The sequence below is a fragment of the Coregonus clupeaformis genome, chromosome 4 (assembly GCF_020615455.1).
Source record: "Coregonus clupeaformis isolate EN_2021a chromosome 4, ASM2061545v1, whole genome shotgun sequence".
Classification (NCBI taxonomy): Eukaryota; Metazoa; Chordata; class Actinopteri; order Salmoniformes; family Salmonidae; genus Coregonus; species Coregonus clupeaformis.
The window spans coordinates 9,702,682-9,723,069 of record NC_059195.1 but is presented as its reverse complement, the minus strand read 5'-3'; the positions used below and the strand labels follow the sequence as shown (position 1 = coordinate 9,723,069).

Genomic DNA, 20,388 nt, shown 5'->3' with positions numbered 1-20,388 from the left:
GATTACTTGACATGGACGACAGTGGATTCTCTGTATGCTGATGAATGTGTAATTTCACTGTGGACTTGTCTAACAAAGTACAGCTCGGAGCACTCGACTACAGTATGGTTACCGATATTAAGATCACAAACAAAATTATTAGGAAATAGTTGATAACATGTTGATATCTATTTATGTGATCATATACGCTGTAATGCGAGGTAAAAAAATAAATAATCCAGCAAATTCCAACAAAATAGTGGAGGTCATAATCCCACAGTGGATTGTCAGATAGTACTCAAAGTGATAGGTCTTTGATAGGTCTTTCACGGAGACTGTTTCACTTAGGAGAGTTGACTGCAGTTTTAGTCCTGGATCAACTTTTTCTGTAGCAAATTCACTATTTAAGCCAAGAGAGTGTGCAGGAGACGTAAAACAATTACTTCCAACAGGGATTTCAGAAAAATACTTTTCTGGCCGTTTCTTTAAATGGAGGAGCTCAGATACTACAGTCTGTTGAATGTGTTCAATGATGTGTGTTATAGTGCCCACACGTAAATGCATGCCTGATTTGTGAAGAACTACTAACTGTTTCACACAGCACTGGCATATAGCGAACTTGTGCCACACATCTGTTAGAGAATATACAGTGGGGAAAAAATGTATTTAGTCAGCCACCAATTGTGCAAGTTCTCCCACTTAAAAAGATGAGAGAGGCCTGTAATTTTCATCATAGGTACACGTCAACTATGACAGACAAATTGAGAAAAAAAAATCACATTGTAGGATTTTTAATGAATTTATTTGCAAATTATATGGTGGAAAATAAGTATTTGGTCACCTACAAACAAGCAAGATTTCTGGCTCTCACAGACCTTTAAGAGGCTCCTCTGTCCTCCACTCGTTACCTGTATTAATGGCACCTGTTTGAACTTGTTATCAGTATAAAAGACACCTGTCCACAACCTCAAACAGTCACACTCCAAACTCCACTATGGCCAAGACCAAAGAGCTGTCAAAGGACACCAGAAACAAAATTGTAGACCTGCACCAGGCTGGGAAGACTGAATCTTCAATAGGTAAGCAGCTTGGTTTGAAGAAATCAACTGTGGGAGCAATTATTAGGAAATGGAAGACATACAAGACCACTGATAATCTAGCTCGATCTGGGGGCTCCACGCAAGATCTCACCCTGTGGGGTCAAAATGATCACAAGAACGGTGAGCAAAAATCCCAGAACCACACGGGGGGACCTAGTGAATGACCTGCAGAGAGCTGGGACCAAAGTAACAAAGCCTACCATCAGTAACACACTACGCCGCTAACCTCCTTCCATCAGCAAGGCATTGAAGATGAAACGTGGCTGGGTCTTTCAGCATGACAATGATCCCAAACACACCGCCCGGGCAACGAAGGAGTGGCTTCGTAAGAAGCATTTCAAGGTCCTGGAGTGGCCTAGCCAGTCTCCAGATCTCAACCCCATAGAAAATCTTTGGAGGGAGTTGAAAGTCTGTGTTGCCCAGCGACAGCCCCAAAACATCACTGCTCCAGAGGAGATCTGCATGGAGGAATGGGCCAAAATACCAGCAACAGTGTGTGAAAACCTTGTGATGACTAACAGAAAACGTTAGACCTGTGTCATTGCCAACAAAGGGTATATAACAAAGTATTGAGAAACTTTTGTTATTGACCAAATACTTATTTTCCGCCATAATTTGCAAATAAATTCGTTAAAAATCCTACAATGTGATATTCTGGAATTTTTTTCCTCATTTTGTCTGTCATAGTTGACGTGTACCTATGATGAAAATTACAGGCCTCTCTCATCTTTTTAAGTGGGAGAACTTGCACAATTGGTGGCTGACTAAATACTTTTTTCCCCACTGTATAACCTTAAGCAACCTTAATGAGGACTTTGTCATTGAGATGACCACAGCGTTTGCAGAAGGGCCCAAATGTGAAATGATTCATCCATGTCAAGCTTGTTGCTATTCATTGCCTTTGAGTGCTGTCCTAATGTGGACACTGTAATTGCTGCAAGAACTTCACCCATACCCAAATCAGTAAATTGGAAAAATAATGGCAATAATATTAACCATATCTATGCTCATTTTGTTGCTTGGAGCAAAGCAATTCCAATCATCATCTTTCCGACTGGTTTCGCTAATAAACAAGAAGAAGCTACAATCATATTATTTAAAAAATAGTATTCTCTAAAATATATAAATAAATTACCAACATTTGTATTAGAGTTATATATTAAATTAATCATTATCCATTTAAAACAGTGCTTTCTCTTTGTATTCAGGTTGGAACCATGTACATGTATAATGCTACTCTCTAACACACCTTTACCATAAACCAGACATGGTGTGTGTCTATAGTACGGGCCCTATCATCAAAGCAAGTGTAGTAGGGTTTTAGCACACTAAAAGATCAATGTAATATTTCCTCTGATTTTGTTTGCTGATATCTCGATATAATGGTTAGATTGAATATCACCACTTGTCTTTAGTCTCATCTTGTAAACAATATAGAGGGGAAACTATAATATCTCAGTAAATAATTACATAATTTATAATGATATGATTCAAAATCGTAAGTGAGAACTTATTGAGAAATAGTTAGATGGAAACAAAAATAATTAAGAGTGGTACATAAATCAAGATATTGGAGGTGAGCATATCAAGATGGCTCAAGATGACATGCAGTCCTTGTCTTGTTCCCATGTGGTGACCATGTACCAAAATAACCAGAATAGAAATCACAGAGTGGCCAGCTCTCCATTGGAGGAGGATCGAAGGTGGGCATCTCCAGCTGGACAGTAATGTGGGGTCCAATCTGTGCCTACATACAAGTGGTCTATTAGAAGCACAGATTTGGTGTTCGACTTTGGCTGTAGCTTTTTCCACTGGTGACAGCAAGAAAGGTATAGAACTGAGGTCCCAGGGTTTGTTTTGATGCCCAATCCAGCCCAGAGAGGACATATTTTGTTGTCATCAGGATGGAAAGATGGCCGCTGGGTCTAGCAGGCAAAGTCCTCAAACACTCCATGTGGCTGTCCTTGGTGGTGGGGGAGATGGTGGTTCGGTAGAATCACATTGGCGTAGGCTCCTTCAGGATGACTTCTGGTTATGTTACTGGACTCCTGGTTGCCACAAAGACCACAATGTAATAAGATATACTAAATGGGCCAGTTTCCCAGACACAGATTAAGATTAGTCTTTGACTAAGAAGCACGTTCAATGGAGATTCTCCATTGAGCAAGCTTTTTAGTTTTGGGCTAGGTTTAATCTGTGTCCGTGAAACCAACCCTAAATGATGTACAGTGTGTAACGTTGGCTCAATAAACAAAAATTATATTGCTTTTGAATAAACCAAAATGATAATACCTTTGATGTAATGGTAGATATTTCATGTAGATAATTTTTTTACGGCTATGGAAAATGGATGATTTTGGATGATTTTATATGGACTCAAGGAGTAAATTTGTTCCTCATGAGAGAGGGACCTGGGAATTGAAGTTGCCTCTGGGGGGATGTAATCCTGTACAATGGAATAAAACACATTTTTTAACAAGAGATTAAACTGATCTCCCTGAAATATGTGCAGTGATATAGCTTGTAGTGACATAAAGATTTATAGTGATAATGGTTGTAAATATTTAGATTTACAACCATTGTGTCAAATGTGTTCAATGTGTTCAACTCAACAAATCAGTTATACAACTTGAGTGTGTATGGGGCCAGAGAGAACCCCGTTTTCAGGAGGCTCATTCCCCTTTGGGCTCTCTCTCCATGCACAGAGATGTGTAGGCCTACAACATGCCTGATGCAACATGCCTGCCCTCCACAAGCAAAGCACTAACCTTATTAGCTTTCACATCTTGCAAATCCACAGTGGCAACAGTGGTCGTCTGTTGTTTCTTCTCATCCTTCTGTGGCCTCAGCAGACGCTGCAGCCTGTGCTTGATCACCTGGATGGAGGCAGGATGGAGGGATGGAGGGAGGGATGGAAGAGTGGAAGCAGAGTCAGGAGTTCACTCCATCAGCACATCTGACATGTCCCAGAGCTCAACGAGCGGAGGTTTTCCATATCATTAGCCTCATATAACACGAGTGAAATCCTTCGCAATCATAACTGACACATTAGCAGTGATAGTAGTGCTAGTCCACGCGTAACAGTTATAAATGTCAAAGTGCCACTGACACTGATTGAGGCAGCCATTTTAGAACAGAGTCATTGGGGTTTACAGAGTAAGACCAGCTGAAATGTGTGTAGGGTTGTAAAATTACTTTCCCAAAATATCCAGTTATTCCAGAAATCCCAGTTGGAATCAGGTGAGAATAAGTAGGAAATCCGGAATTCTCCAAACAGAATTTCTGGAAAACTCACATTTTGTGAGCTTCATGCACATACACATAAAAAAAAATAGACAATGTACCTCGTAAACATAATCTAATATTTCTAAGATTGACAAAATACTGGCTCCAATGAACAAGCCCATCTGGCCTCCAATGTCACCTGAAAAGGAAGAAATTTAATATTAAGGATTCCAGGTGAAGCCAATAATTACTCATTCACTCATATTTGAAAACCATTGTCTGAAAATGCCATTTATTACTAGAGCCAAAGACCCAGTGTCAGGCAGTTTCCATATTAAGACTTATCTTAAACCACATGAAACAGCAATTATTATTATCTTTGAATAAAACAAGAGCGAGAGAGAAAGGTTTCATGGTAGAAAAGAGAAACTCACCTAGTAAACCTGCAACATCGTACGCTTTCTTTTGTTCAATTGTTTCATAGTTAAGAGCCTCAAAGAAGATATCCAACACCAGAAAGTTGTCTCTAGAGATGGAGAAAATGAGAACAATATTAAAATATAACTGCATATGTTTAGTCTACATTGTTATAACCAATAGTGAAGTGTTGTTATGGAAAATACAAAATTGCACTTTCCTTTTTACCTCAACCACAGCACTATAATATTACCAGGATAATATTTAAAAAATATATACTGTACCATGTCATTTTTATGGTTGTTATAAATGGTCATGATGGCACTTTCAATTAAAATTAACATGAATCAAGTTAATGATTGTCAGATTATGGGGTCTTTAAGATTCTAACAGCATTGGCAGGGAACATGAGAAGCATGGGCTGCGTCTCAAATTGAACCCTAGTGCACTACTTCTGACCAGGGCCCATAGGGTTGTGGTCAAAAGTAGTGCACTATATTATATAGTATATATGAATAGGTTGCCATTTGAGATGCACATGATGTGTAGCCAACCCCTGAGGGTGTCTCCATTTTCCAGCACTGATCTTTTCCAGGTCACAGTAATGTAAGTAATCACATCAGTTCTACCTGATATATTCCTCAGACCTGTCATATTTCCTGGACAGGTAGCGAGCGGAGCCCTTGCTGGGGATCTTGACCATGGAGAGCTCCTTGCCGTAGCGGGTCAGGTTACATGGTGTCTCACAGGGACAGGTGTCCCCAGTGCTCTTCTGGAGAAGGGCTGGAACACAGATCGGAGTGTTTTTGCCTGGATCTGGGACATAGTCTTCGAACATAGAACAGTGTTATAGCCTGGGCCTGGAACATAGCTTGGAACACAGATCAGAATGTAATAGACTGGGTCTGGGACATAGCCTAGAACATAATCTCGGTTAAACCAGAACTAAAGTCTCGCGTAATTGGTCAGATGCTCAGTTAAGTTCTGGGTGCATACATGTTAAGAGAGGAGATAGAACGATGATCGGAACTGGAATGAAGAGCTCCACCCTCTGTCTTTGCATGTTACGGGCAAGTCTATGGACCAAATGTCCCCTCCCCTTCTGAAATTCGAAAGATGCTAACACCTGCGAAGTCGGAACTAATGCTGCTCGTTATCTCAAGCATCCCGTTGTATCATGACAGATCTAAGGTACCATTTACAGTGGCTTGCGAAAGTATTCACCCCCCTTTGGCATTTTTCCTATGTTGTTGCCTTACAACCTGGAATTAAAATTGATTTTTGGGGGGGTTTGTATCATTTCATTTACACAACATGCCTAAAACTTTGAAGATGCAAAATATGTTTTATTGTTAAACAAACAAGAAATAAGAAAACTTGAGCGTGCATAACTATTCCCCCCCAAAGTCAATACTTTGTAGAGCCACCTTTTGCAGCAATTACGGCTGCAAGTCTCTTGGGGTATGTCTCTATAAGCTTGGCACATCTAGCCACTGGGATTTTTGCCCATTCTTTAAGGCAAAACTGCTCCAGCTCCTTCAATGTGGATGGTTTCCGCTGGTGTACAGCAATCTTTAAGTCATACCACAGATTCTCAATTGGATTGAGGTCTGGGCTTTGACTAGGCCATTCCAAGACATTTAAATGTTTCCCCTTAAACCACTCAAGTGTTGCTTTAGCAGTATGCTTAGGGTCATTGTCCTGCTGGAAGGTGAACCTCCGTCCCAGTCTCAAATCTTTGGAAGACTGAAACAGCTTTCCCTCAAGAATTTCCCTGTATTTAGCGGCATCCATCATTCCTTCAACTCTGACCAGTTTCCCAGTCCCTGCCGATGAAAAACATCCCCACAACATGATGCTGCCACCACCATGCTTCACTGTGCGGATGGTGTTCTCTGGGTGATGAGAGGTGTTGGGTTTGTGCCAGACATAGCGTTTTCCTTGATAGCCAAAAAGCTCAATTTTAGTCTCATCTGACCAGAGTACCTTCTTCCATATGTTTGGGGAGTCTCCCACATGCCTTTTGGCGAACACCAAACGTGTTTGCTTATTTTTTTCTTTAAGCAATGGCTTTTTTCTGGCCACTCTTCCGTAAAGCCCAGCTCTTTGGAGTGTACGACTTAAAGTGGTCTAATGGACAGATACTCCAATCTCCGCTGTGGAGCTTTGCAGCTCCTTCAGGGTTATCTTTGGTCTCTTTGTTGCCTCTCTGATTAATGCCCTCCTTGCCTGGTCCGTGAGTTTTGGTGGACGGCCCTCTCTTGTCAGGTTTGTTGTGGTACCATATTCTTTCAATTTTTTAATAATGGATTTAGTGGTGCTCCGTGGGATGTTCAAAGTTTAGGATATTTTTTTATAACCCAACCCTGATCTGTACTTCTCCACAACTTTGTCCCTGACCTGTTTGGAGAGCTCCTTGGTCTTCCTGGTGTCGCTTGCTTGGTGGTGACCCTTGCTTAGTGGTGTTGCAGACTCTGGGGCCTTTCAGAACAGGTGTTCATATACTGAGATCATGTGACAGGTCATGTGACACTTAGATTGCACACAGGTGGACTTTATTTAACTAATTATGTGACTTCTGAAGGTAGTTGGTTGCACCAGATCTTATTTAGGGGCTTCATAGCAAAGAGGGTGAATACATACTGTATGCACGCACCACTTTTACGTTATATATTTTGTATAGTTTTTTGAAATAAGTTATTTTTTTCATTTCACTTCAACAATTTGGACTCTTTTGTGTATGTCCATTACATGAAATCCAAATAAAAATCCATTTAAATGACAGGTTGTAATGCAACAAAGGAAAAACGCCAAGGGTGATGAATACTTTTACAAGGCACTGTATGTTTACGTAGCCTGTCCACGAGAGATTACCTAGAATACTGAGCAGACTGTTGGGGGCTCTGGGACATAGCCTGGAACACAGAGCAGAGTGTTAAGGCCTGGGTCTTGGACATAGTCTGGAACACAGAGCAGTGTGTTAGCTTGGCTCTGGGATATTGCCGGGGTCAATAGGCCAGTCTAAAGCCAGGTGATCCTCAATGAGCTATAGACTCCAGTGATGATAGAACATCTGCCATGCACAAAGTGAAGCCCTTGTTCTCCTGGGCATTTGTCTACAAATGGGATGCAGGCGTATTTCAGTTTGCAAGTTAAAGGGAAATTCCACCACTTTTTAACCTCATATTCATTATCTCCAGCACCATACCTTTATCAATGTTTACTACATGCTTAGTATGCATACTGAGATCATGGCTAGTCTCGATATTTATTTGGGGCACACACGCCCATACACACACGCTAACACAAACATGCATAAACAATTGCTCATTCATGACACTAAAAGCGAACAGCTAATAAAATAAAATTCAGTTAGATAAAACAGTTATCCAAATTTGGTGAGTTATGTGTTTTATAACTCTTATAATGAGGTTATTTGTATGCAGGAGCAACACAGAATCTATTCTTGGACTGAGGCACACAAAAAGTAACCTATATCATATAAATATATAAATAATGTTTTAAGTTATTACCTTGAATTTATTCTGATTTGAGTCAAGAATACAGCTATATATACATATGAGCCATTCTTGTAAGATATATATCTAGATTTAGTGCACCCACCCATTAAATGGGCTTGGATTCCTTTTGAAGAGGAAGATAATTACATTTCTAGCTTATTAGGTTCGAAGATCATAATTGTACTGATACATCTCTCATCACATAATAAAGCGTCTCTTTTATGACCATCATAATATCTTTGAGAAAAGGCACCTCTGCACAGAGATAACCCAGAGCCAGCCAGTGGGGAGTCAGCCACACCACATGGAGTTGGTTCAGTGAAGGAATATCAAATGTATCGTGAAAGCTCAGAGAATGAAGGTGAGTAAGCAGTTAGGTAACATCGTTGTCACTCACAGCTTGTGCATTTCCTGCTCCAACAATTGGCATATCGACATGGAGGCAATGTCATTTTGCAATCTGTACCTAGGCAATCCCTACCCGTACATTGAAACCTAATTGTTCCTTATAATGTAAACAATTATTCTGCATTTCACTCAAGGGCCATTTATTATAATATAAAATAAAAACAGGTCTTACCAAGTGCCTTGTCAACACACTTGATGTTACTGGGAGTGCAGATATCAGCAGTTCCTGGAGTACAAAACATGAAATGAGTTTGGTCAAGCATAAACAAAATGGCCACCGCCCGTATCGCTGGCAACATGAAAAACTCTCATTGAGAACAGAACACTAGCTTATCATTCATCTACAAGCAGACGTGGGTAGATGAGTTCCATCCACGTTGGGCATCCTCCTTTGATTGCATCGAGAAATGGAGCACCAGGGCCCCACCCCAAAGGCATATTTAGAAAGTATTTAAAAAACAATCAATGATTCACCTTCTCACTGTGACAAACACAGCACAGGGACCACTAATGATAGGAATTCATCAGGAGCACAATTCATCATGGGAAATATGTGTGGTGAGCAGACGACAAAATGTTCTTTGAGTTCATGTTTTGGGAACAGTCGCCGTTTCAATTTGCATTAGGGAAGATTGATTAGGGGACATTAACGTCAGGGGCACAGAGGAGCAGAGGCATCCTTATGATCAGAGTAGCAGGATTGCACAGGAACTCTTTCACCCTAATCTCAATGGAAAGAGGTCAGGTGTCTCTCTACAAGGGCTGTTACATCAAGGCCCTCCGTTTAGGAATGAAAAGAAACAGATTTGTATACCACATAAGACCCCTGCCATGACTACACATATATATTGACAGTGTGTACATTAAATGGGTAACAGTGAATCGTATATAATACCAGGTGATAAAATGAGCAGTGAGTGAGGGCTACAGTAGCCTACTTACCAGGCATGTGTACCATCCTGCAGTTGCACTCCCGGAGCACCTCCCTGGTCTCGCAGCGCAGGCGGCAGGCACTGATGCTGTAGGTGTCGTATCCCGGGATCATCTGCTCGCTCGTGGAGCGGCAGTTCCCCCAGGGCTGGGGCAGGTAGGTCAGCTAAGGACAGAGTGATTGATTAGAGCCATGTCTGAGCCACACGGCTCGGGGGTGAGGTGAAGTGAGTACTGAGGGAGTGGTAATCTGGGAGAAAGCAGTGCCGGGGCCTACCCTTTGTTCCTGACATGAAACAAAGGTCTGGAATCCCGGGGAGACTCCGAAGCCCAGCTGGTGGATGTAGGGAGGCTCATCCTGGCTGTGGATCTGCACGCGGATCCCTGCCTCTAACGACGTCTCATCTTCAGGGATAAAAGAGGCACGTGCAGGCAGTACAAAGACACACGGACAGAGTAGATTCATTCATCCTTTTATCCATCAAACCTAGGGGAAGGCTAATTGTGACTAGGCCGATCTCAGTCATTTGAGAAAAACGAGACACTGACAATGATCACATCTACATATACTGAACAAAAATATAAACGCAACATGTAAAGTGTTGGTCCCATGTTTCATGAGCTGAAATAAAAGTTCCCAGTAATGTTCCATTTGCACAAAAAGCTTATTCCTCTAAAATGTTGTGCACAAATTTGTTTACATCCCTTTTGGTGAGCATTTCTCCTTTGCCAAGATAATCCATCCACCTGACAGGTGTGGCATATCAAGAAGCTGATTAAACAGCATCATCATTACACAGGTGCACCTTGTGCTGGGGACAATAAAAGGCCACTCTAAAATGTGCAGTTTTGTCAAACAATAATGCCACAGATGTCTCAAGTTTTGAGGGAGCGTGCAGTTGGCATGTTGACTGCAGAAATGTCCACCAGAGCTGTTGCCAGAGAATTTAACATTCATTTCTCTACCATAAGCCGCCTCCAACATCATTTTAGAGAATTTGGCAGGACGTCCAACCAGCTTCACAACTGCAGACCACGTGTAACCACGCCAGCCCCGGACCTCCACATCCGGCTCCTCAGTAGGTGTCCCCTGCTCAGTCATGTGAAATCCATAGATTAGGGCCTAATTTATTTATTTCAATTGACTGATTTCCTTATATGAACTGTAACTCAGTAAAATCATTGAAATTGTTGCATGTTGCATTTATATTTTTGTTCAGTGTATATGACTAACAGCACTGTCAACAGATTTATCCCTTACAATAATAATTGTATGAAAAAATTCAGGATGGTGGCGCCATTGCAAAAATTTATCACTAGTGTCCTATACAAATATGGTTCAGAGATGAGGTAGAATACTGGTGATTTATGACAACAGAAACAGATCCCGCAACAACATGTAAGGTTTATGGCTTACTTGTCTCTTTCCAGATGGGGAGATACTCATCCTGTTGAATATCCAACATAATCTCCAGCCCATTTCCCATTCCACCTTGCTTGGTTTTCCTGGACGTCGACTTGTTCCCATTAAAAGTGTAGCATTTTCCATATCTGGTGTAGACCTATGGGACAATATATTTATAAATGACAATATCCATCTCTGCTATAACAGACTCATACTTGTATGGTGTCGCAATGAAGTTGGAGATATGGACCGGAAAATAAAGATGGTCTACATTCTCTGTCTGTAATAAACCTAGGAGATGTGTGTTGAGGGGAGAGTGATATACCAACAGTCTTGATCTTTATTATACTTATATTTATACTCGAAAACATAAAAAATATAACTTATAAAAAATGTATACCTATATACTTTACATACTTAGGACTATGATAAATAGGTAGTTTGGTCTTCAAATTTACAGAGCAAACACCCACTAACAAACCATTAAGGATTCCACAAACTGATCACACGAAGTAAAGTGTTCCTTTTCATCTACGTTAATAATAGAAGATTAAAAGACAGAAGCATTTGAAATTGAGGAACAATATCCTTCAAAAGCTTGACAGCAGCCTTTTAGAGAAACATTCAATTCCTTTGTTTATGGGCCTCATCTCTTTACAGTTCAAGCCAAAGTGACACAATTCTATTATTTTGACTTGACACCTTGTGGAGCATTAAAATGAAAGATTAGGAAATCACATGACAAACAAAATCAGCAGATGAGACAGTGTGGTGGACAGTAAAATAACAATGGTGCCAAATCCAGTATGTTTCTGTAACAATTCTGTTTTTAATTCAATTTCAGAACATGTAGGGTTTCACAATTCCAGTAACGTTCTCAAAATGGCAAGGTTTTTCAGAAATTCTAGTTGGAAGATTCCCAGAACAGGAGGGAATGAGCAGGAAATCCAGAAAATCCTCCAACAAGGATTTCTGGAAAACCTGGGAATTCCAGAATTTTGCACAAGCCTTATAATGAGTGGTGTGATGACTAAATTAGGGATGAACATGAGACATCACACAAGCACTCATTTACAGACCACAGGGTGTGCTCTGATTTCGGGTAATTACACACAAACCAAAGCCATGGTTGAGCTATAAAACCTGTACACTGTCAACTGGCTCTGCAATTGGCTGTTGTATACCATGTTGTTTGAATCCCAGATTGCCCCTTTAAGCCCAAATAAAGACACTGTTTACCAAACTGGGCTGTTTACTAAAACACATGCATATACAGTACAGTACACACCCGGTATATGATTCCTTTGACAGAAACGAAGGTCAAAATTGCAATCTCCTTGGCCCCAACTCCTAACTGTTCACTGTGTCCCCTAAATCAGGTAGGCACATTCCTCCATGTAATGTGGAAGTGCCCTGTAGTTAAATGCTTCTGGGGTGGAAAGTTACTAAAATGTATTTTGAATGGCATGAATTTAAATATTAAATGCTAAGCTCCTTGAATCGCTCAATCAATCAGGCAGCAGCACTGGCAGGCAGCACTGGATGGATTGGGAGGGGAGGGGAGGTTGGGGGTGGAGGCCCACTTCTGTTTTGTTTTGTTTTCCTGTTTATACTGAATTTATTTTCACTTAGAGTATTTCTTAATGGGGTTTTTCTTCTTTTGAGTGGCAGCCTGCAGGTACATGTTTTATAAACGTATAATTTGAAATGGATAATGTACCTCTAACCCCCCCCAACAAAAAATAACAAAAAATTATAATAATCGTCCCCCAAATAATCGACTATGATCCTTCAGAAATGGGTACATATAGAATATGTAGTCTAGTACAGTGGGGGGAAAAAGTATTTAGTCAGCCACCAATTGTGCAAGTTCTCCCACTTAAAAAGATGAGAGAGGCCTGTAATTTTCATCATAGGTACACGTCAACTATGACAGACAAATTGAGAATAAAAAATCCAGAAAATCACATGTAGGATTTTTTATGAATTTATTTGCAAATTATGGTGGAAAATAAGTTTTTGGTCACCTACAAACAAGCAAGATTTCTGGCTCTCACAGACCTGTAACTTCTTCTTTAAGAGGCTCCTCTGTCCTCCACTCGTTACCTGTATTAATGGCACCTGTTTGAACTTGTTATCAGTATAAAAGACACCTGTCCACAACCTCAAATAGTCACACTCCAAACTCCACTATGGCCAAGACCAAAGAGCTGTCAAAGGACACCAGAAACAAAATTGTAGACCTTCACCAGGCTGGGAAGACTGAATCTGCAATAGGTAAGCAGCTTGGTTTGAAGAAATCAACTGTGGGAGCAATTATTAGGAAATGGAAGACATACAAGACCACTGATAATCTCCCTCGATCTGGGGCTCCACGCAAGATCTCACCCCGTGGGGTCAAAATGATCACAAGAACGGTGAGCAAAAATCCCAGAACCACACGGGGGGACCTAGTGAATGACCTGCAGAGAGCTGGGACCAAAGTAACAAAGCCTACCATCAGTAACACACTACGCCGCCAGGGACTCAAATCCTGCAGTGCCAGACGTGTCCCCCTGCTTAAGCCAGTACATGTCCAGGCCCGTCTGAAGTTTGCTAGAGTGCATTTGGATGATCCAGAAGAGGATTGGGAGAATGTCATATGGTCAGATGAAACCAAAATAGAACTTTTTGGTAAAAACTCAACTCAGTCGTGTTTGGAGGACAAAGAATGCTGAGTTGCATCCAAAGAACACCATACCTACTGTGAAGCATGGGGGTGGAAACATCATGCTTTGGGGCTGTTTTTCTGCAAAGGGACCAGAACGACTGATCCGTGTAAAGGAAAGAATGAATGGGGCCATGTATCGTGAGATTTTGAGTGAAAACCTCCTTCCATCAGCAAGGGCATTGAAGATGAAACGTGGCTGGGTCTTTCAGCATGACAATGATCCCAAACACACCGCCCGGGCAACGAAGGAGTGGCTTCGTAAGAAGCATTTCAAGGTCCTGGAGTGGCCTAGCCAGTCTCCAGATCTCAACCCCATAGAAAATCTTTGGAGGGAGTTGAAAGTCTGTGTTGCCCAGCGACAGCCCCAAAACATCATTGCTCTAGAGGAGATCTGCATGGAGGAATGGGCCAAAATACTACAATGTGATTTTCTGGAGAAAAAAAATCTCATTTTGTCTGTCATAGTTGACGTGTACCTATGATGAAAATTACAGGCCTCACTCATCTTTTTAAGTGGGAGAACTTGCACAATTGGTGGCTGACTAAATACTTTTTTCCTCCACTGTATGTAGGAAGAAAAATATGTTGTCAGATTATTTAAATCCCTACTGTATAGTTGTGGCTAAGCCAATGGTGTACGAAGAGGACAATAGTGTGGATCCCGCCCTCTTTGACTAACGTGCTATTAGTGTGAGTTGGTTTAATCTGTGGAAGGCTGGCACAGAGCAGCAGAGGAGGTAAACTGCACCCCATCATTGATTTAGCCTGCTTCATTGACATACTTAAGCCTCCACCGCTGCACTCGATCTACAGAGGAATTAAAGAATGAAAAAACACACTTACAGAGAGAGTTCCGAGTTCTGCTCTAAAACTTGTGATAACGCCGGGGTATTGACAAATCATGTCCACAGAGAGCAGGGGAAGTTTCCCCATCATCTCAGCCTGGAAATGTTTGTTGACAGAGCCTCCACTGATTCATTTCTCAGCTTTAGCCTCTCTCTCGTCTCTCCAAAGCCTGTGTGATTGATGGAGCATTTTCCCCTTTTTACATCTTGCACCAAATTTAGCAAAGGTAACAGGACTGACTGTCAATTCCAAGGAGGAACATGGCATCGTTTCTGAAACACCAAACATCCTGCACCATACTATTCTCAAATCACACTAACAGTTTATTCTAAAATAATCCCTCAAATGTATCTACAGCAATATACACCTTACGGTAAATCGCGTTGTGGCCCAGTGTTCTTGGTAAACTTTTAATGAATATAATAGTTAGCTACATTCACGATAAATCTCTAAAGGTTAGAAACGAAAATTAATATGCCAACACTGGCATGAACAGCTGGATAGTTACATGCTATCCACATGAAAATGCAACCCAAGTCCGTAGCAGTAACTTTGCTTTGGAAAGATGCCCAACTACATCTAATTTGCATAAATCTCTCTTGTTCTAGCGGCTAGCACCCAACTTAATTGGGCTTAATGTCAGTCCATTAACAGTCTTTTGGCAGTATTTTCTCCTCAAATTGCCTTGCTTCTCCCTGGTCTCTCCATTTTAAATACATTAAGAGGCTCACCACTTGCTGCATGTAACTCCTGAGCCCTTGTGTGGTATACCCTAAAACATCCTCTTTATGGCAGTCATCTGACAGTTCCCGGGTGTTTTCCTTTTAAATAACCCACAAGAATAACTTGAGTGCTTCTCCAGAGGACATCCATTTCCTAGCATGTGGCCGTGTGTCAGCGGCCAGGGCTCTTTGTGTATGGATGAGGAGGAGGAGGAAGACTAGAATTCATTTCAGATGGTGGTGGAACATGCTGCATGGCTGATTGGCAGTTGAGTCCCATTAAGTGCGGCTCACGCAGGTTTAAAGGTGAGAGAACACCCTCTGGCAGAGTGCTAGGGATCACACTGTAGCATACATTGATGGAATATCTACATGAGCTGCAACACTTTTGGAGACATCTTGTCAAATCAAATGTTATTTGCCACATACGCCGAATACAGCCGGTGTAGACATTACAGTGAAATGCTTACTTACAAGCCCTTAACCAACAATGCAGTTTTTTTAAGAAAAAAAAAAAGAAAAAAGAAAAGAAAAAAAGAACAAATATTTATAAAAAAAACAAAAGTGTTAAGTGAAAAATAGATAAGTAAAAAATAATTAAAGAGCAGCAGTAAAATAAAAGAACAGTAGGGAGGCTATATACAGGGGGGTACCGGTACAGAGTCAATGTGCGGGGGCACCGGTTAGTCGAGGTAATTGAGGTGATATGTACATGTGGGTAGAGTTAAAGTGACTATGCATAAATAATAAAAAGAGTAGCAGCAGCGTAAAAGAGGGGAATGGGGTGGGGTAGGGTGGGGTGGGGGGCCAATGCAAATAGTCTGGGTAGCCATGATTAGCTGTTTAGGAGTCTTACAGCTTGGGGGTAGAAGCAGTTAAGAAGCCTTTTGGACCTAGACTTGGCGCTCCGGTACCGCTTGCCGTGTGGTAGCAGAGAGAACAGTCTATGACGAGGGTGGCTGGAGTCTTTGACGATTTTTAGGGCCTTTCTCTGACACCGCCTGGTATAGAGGTCCTGGATGGCAGGGAAGCTTGGCCCCAGTGATGTACTGGGCCGTACGCACTACCCTCTGTAGTGCCGTGCGGTCAGATGCAGAGCAGTTGTCATACCAGGCGGTGATGCAACCAGTCAGGATGCTCTCGATGGTGCAGCTGTAGAACTTTTTGAGGATCTGAGGACCCATGCCAAATCTTTTCAGTCTCCTGAGGAGGAATAGGCTTTGTCGTGCCCTCTTCACGACTGTCTTCATGTGTTTGGACCATGATAGTTTGTTCGTGATGTGGACACCAAGGAACTTGAAGCTCTCAACCTGTTCCACTACAGCCCCGTCGATGAGAATGGGGGCGTGCTCAGTCCTCTTTTTTATTCCTGTAGTCCACAATCATCTCCTTTGTCTTGATCACATTGAGGCAGAGGTTGTTATCTGGCACCACACGGCCAGGTCTCTGACCTCCTCCCTATAGGCTGTATCATCGTTGTCGGTGATCAGGCCTACCACTGTTGTGTCGTCTGCAAACTCAATGATGGTGTTGGAGTCATGCCTGGCCATGCAGTCATGGGTGAACAGGGAGTACAGGAGGGGACTGAGCAGGCACCCCTGAGGGGCGCCCGTGTTGAAGATCAGCGTGGCAGATCTGTTGTTACCTACCCTTACCACCTGGGGACGGCCCATCAGGAAGTAGAGGATCCAGTTGCAGATGGAGGTGTTTAGTCCCAGGGTCCTTAGCTTAGTGATGAGCTTTGAGGGCACTATGGTGTTGAACGCTGAGCTGTAGTCAATGAATAGCATTCTCACGTAGGTGTTCCTCTTGTCCAGGTGGAAAAGGGCAGTGTGGAGTGCAATAGAGATTGCATCATCTGTGGATCTGTTGGGGAGGTATGCAAATTGGAGTGGGTCTAGGGTTTCTGGGATAATGGTGTTGATGTGAGCCATGACCAGCCTTTCAAAGCACCTAATGGCTACAGACGTGAGTGCTACGGGTCGGTAGTCATTTAGGCAGGTTATCTTAGCGTCCCTTGGGCACAGGGACTATGGTGGTCTGCTTGAAACATGTTGGTATTACAGACTCAGTCTGTAATACCAACATGCGGCCTTGTGAATGTTGACCTGCTTAAAAGTCTTACTCACATTGGCTACGGAGAGCGTGATCACATAGTCATCCGGAACAGCTGATGTGCTCATGCATGCTTCAGTGTTGCTTGCCTCGGCGAGCATAGAAGTGATTTAGCTCATCTGGTAGGCTTGTGTCCCTGGGCAGCTCACGGCTGTGCTTCCCTTTGTAGATTGTAATAGTTTTTCAAGCCCTGACACATCCGACGAGTGTCAGAGCCAGTGTAGTACGATTCAATCTTAGTCCTGTATTGACTCTTTGCCCTTTTGATGGTTTGTCGGAGGGCATAGCGGGATTTCTTGTAAGCGTCCGGGTTAGAGTCCCGCTCCTTGAAAGTGGCAGCTCTACCCTTTAGCTCAGTGCGGATGTTTCCTGTAATCCATGGCTTCTGGTTGGGGTATGTACGTACGGTCACTGTGGGGACGACGTCTTGATGCACTTATTGATGAAGCCAGTGACTGATTGGTTGGTCTCTTGGTTGGATGCTTGTGTTAAGTTTCAAGTAGGGTTGGAAAACTCCGGTAACTTCCCTAAATTCCCAGGTTTTCTAGAAATCCCCCTCGGAAGATTCCCGGAATCAGGAGGGAATTAAGCAGGAAATTCGGAATCCTTGTGTTAAGTTGCAAGGCAGGAATGATTGAGTAGGGACATCTATGAATGAGTCTCACCACCACCTGAATTGCACATACAGTAGCTAGGTGCCAGAGTAATGCAGGAACTAAGGGAGGTGGTTCTACCTCACTGCTCAAGGTGCCCCCACTGCTAGACGGCAGTTTAGTCACTTAATTCTCAAATATCTTCGAATCAAAGTACACCATTAGAGTCTATTAGAGGCAACGTGAAACAAATTAGATTTGTCATGGGTCAATACATTTAAGATCCTAACATACTGGGGAGAAGGAAGCGCTCTAATTGAGGGAACAGAGGTGGCATCCCAAATGGCACCCTATTCCCTATATAGTGCACTACTTTTGAACAGGGCCCATAACTCTCTGGTCAAAAGTAGTGCATTAGCTACATAGGGAATAGGGTGCCATTTGGGACACTGACAGACACTCCGCTCCAGATGTTTAAAGACAACAACAACGTGGATTGGGTAAACGGAGTAGACATTGAAACGTAACGTCTAAACAGTGTGGATGAGAATGTGAGGCACGCAAGGTTCTGCACCATTAGCTCCTGTCTCATGGGTAAGCCACTCAACTTGGCGTATAGGGCGCCACTTTGGTACACCATTAAACAACTGGCTGGAAGCATCACTTTAGTGGTGGCCTATCCCTCTAGCATACAGCACAGTAAGTAAGACGTGTCATCAAGGACTTGTTTGCATGGCAAACAGAGCGGATTACGAAAGGATTTTATCTCATCCCTTTAATTGGAGATATGTAGTAAAATACTGTATGTAGTTAACTGACAGACGCAACAGGGGTGAAATTATCCTTAAACTATTGAGTCTCTAATCACTGTTGAATGTATGACTCGGAGCACTAAGAACCATCAGTATTTGCACACCTTCAGTTATATTTTCTTTTAAGAATGTGTTTAGCGTCAATATTCTGGTAAATATAGAGAACACGTGCTGAAGGGAATGTGAATGCCAAAGTGGATACCAAGAAATGTCAACAACAAGCAAGGTAGTTCAGCATAAAGAGTACTTTGTCTTAGCTACAAAATGAAGCATCCCTATGCTGATAGATCAATCACTGTATCACCATATTCTGGGACTTTTATTCTGTTTCTCATCTTCACTCAACCCAAAAATAGGAATAAAGAAAAACAAGGGCGCTATACTCCCTAGAAAATACACACATTGTTCATCTCCAGAAACTAAGAGGCTCCTTCCTATCCTCATGTTGGATTATAGCAGGCTAATGGAGCAGCACATGAGCACTCGAAATAGGTTGTGTCCCAAATGGCACCCTATTCCCTATATAGTGCACTACTTTTGACCAGGGCCCATACAAAAAGTGATGCACTATGTAGGGAACAGGGTGCCATTTGGGACTGACCCAACAGCTCAGAGAGATGGAGGAAAATCTACCTTGACAGTGTTGACAGTGTGCCAACATCAAGCCGCCTACACGGACACATAAATGAGCCATTTTGGAAATGTGATTAGATACCACTAATATAACGGAGATCAATTAATTTATATCACCAGTGGCACACTGTTCTCTAAGCAGTCTTTGTCGGTAATGGAAATGAGTCCTCTCTTGCTTGTAAAGCTTTGTTAAATGTCTTTGAGGACTGAAACAACCAATTGGGCACAGAAACGATGCCCCCCTGATCTCCTCTATAAATCAAATTATTAAATCTTCTCGTTTTTTTAAAACACCCAAAGGCTTCTATAAATGTACCATTGGGAAACATTAGATACGTACTTCATTTGTATGTACTGCTGTAGTCATGTCATTCTTTCAGATCTGTATTCAATTTAGCAAATTTGTTTACTGGATTGTGCATCATACATGTGTCTAAACTACACTAATAATTTGTGACAGCTGATTTATCTGCCCTTTCTTGCCCATAACATTATAGTTACAATCTTTGGCTCTTTTTTTCCACTTGGATGGTCAGTATTTTAGCACTGATGAAAGAACTGGAGCAGATTACTACTACAGCAGTGCTGATTGAATGTTATCGTAGGTCACAAGGGTCCCTCACTAGACTTATGTGCCAGGCTATTTCCTTTTGGGTCAATTTGCTCTCTGTTCTTATTTGTGATTCGGTTTGTAATAGCTGATAGAGCCTGGAGGAAAGAGGAGAAATCTGCCCTGGGCATAGTACACAGCTAACAGCCCTGCCTGAGGCATTTGTCTAACTTTTGACTGTTTTTCTGCTGCCGTTTAGATATTCTATTTTAATTAAGGCACCTCTCATTAACATAGACCTTCATTTCCCCAGCTCTCAATCTTCCACCTCCCTTGCTCTCTCTCCTCCAGACTCCCCACCCGCCTGGTGCAATCACTTCAAACTACTGCCACCACCGGCATACCCGGATGCCACTTTTGCC

General features: G+C 42.2%; 1 protein-coding gene across 2 annotated transcripts in view; it reads right to left on the bottom strand.

Annotated features, from left to right (window-relative positions):
* Positions 1–1,862: 1,862 nt before the first annotated feature.
* LOC121551620 (acid-sensing ion channel 4-A) overlaps positions 1,863–20,388 on the bottom strand; it is a 174,036-nt gene continuing 155,510 nt past the window's right edge. Inside the window, exons 2-11 of one of the 2 annotated variants that reach the window (XM_041864335.2) lie at positions 10,998–11,142; positions 9,858–9,985; positions 9,593–9,746; positions 8,823–8,876; positions 5,351–5,504; positions 4,739–4,830; positions 4,424–4,503; positions 3,848–3,955; positions 3,491–3,525; positions 3,037–3,127 (exon numbers count right to left, since the gene is read on the bottom strand). In XM_041864335.2, coding sequence (XP_041720269.2) covers positions 3,112–3,127; positions 3,491–3,525; positions 3,848–3,955; positions 4,424–4,503; positions 4,739–4,830; positions 5,351–5,504; positions 8,823–8,876; positions 9,593–9,746; positions 9,858–9,985; positions 10,998–11,142 — 966 coding nt within the window. In that variant the 3' untranslated portion in view covers positions 3,037–3,111. Of the gene's footprint in view, positions 3,128–3,490; positions 3,526–3,847; positions 3,956–4,423; positions 4,504–4,738; positions 4,831–5,350; positions 5,505–8,822; positions 8,877–9,592; positions 9,747–9,857; positions 9,986–10,997; positions 11,143–20,388 lie in introns of both variants that reach the window. The other variant, XM_041864327.2, reaches the window with a different exon arrangement.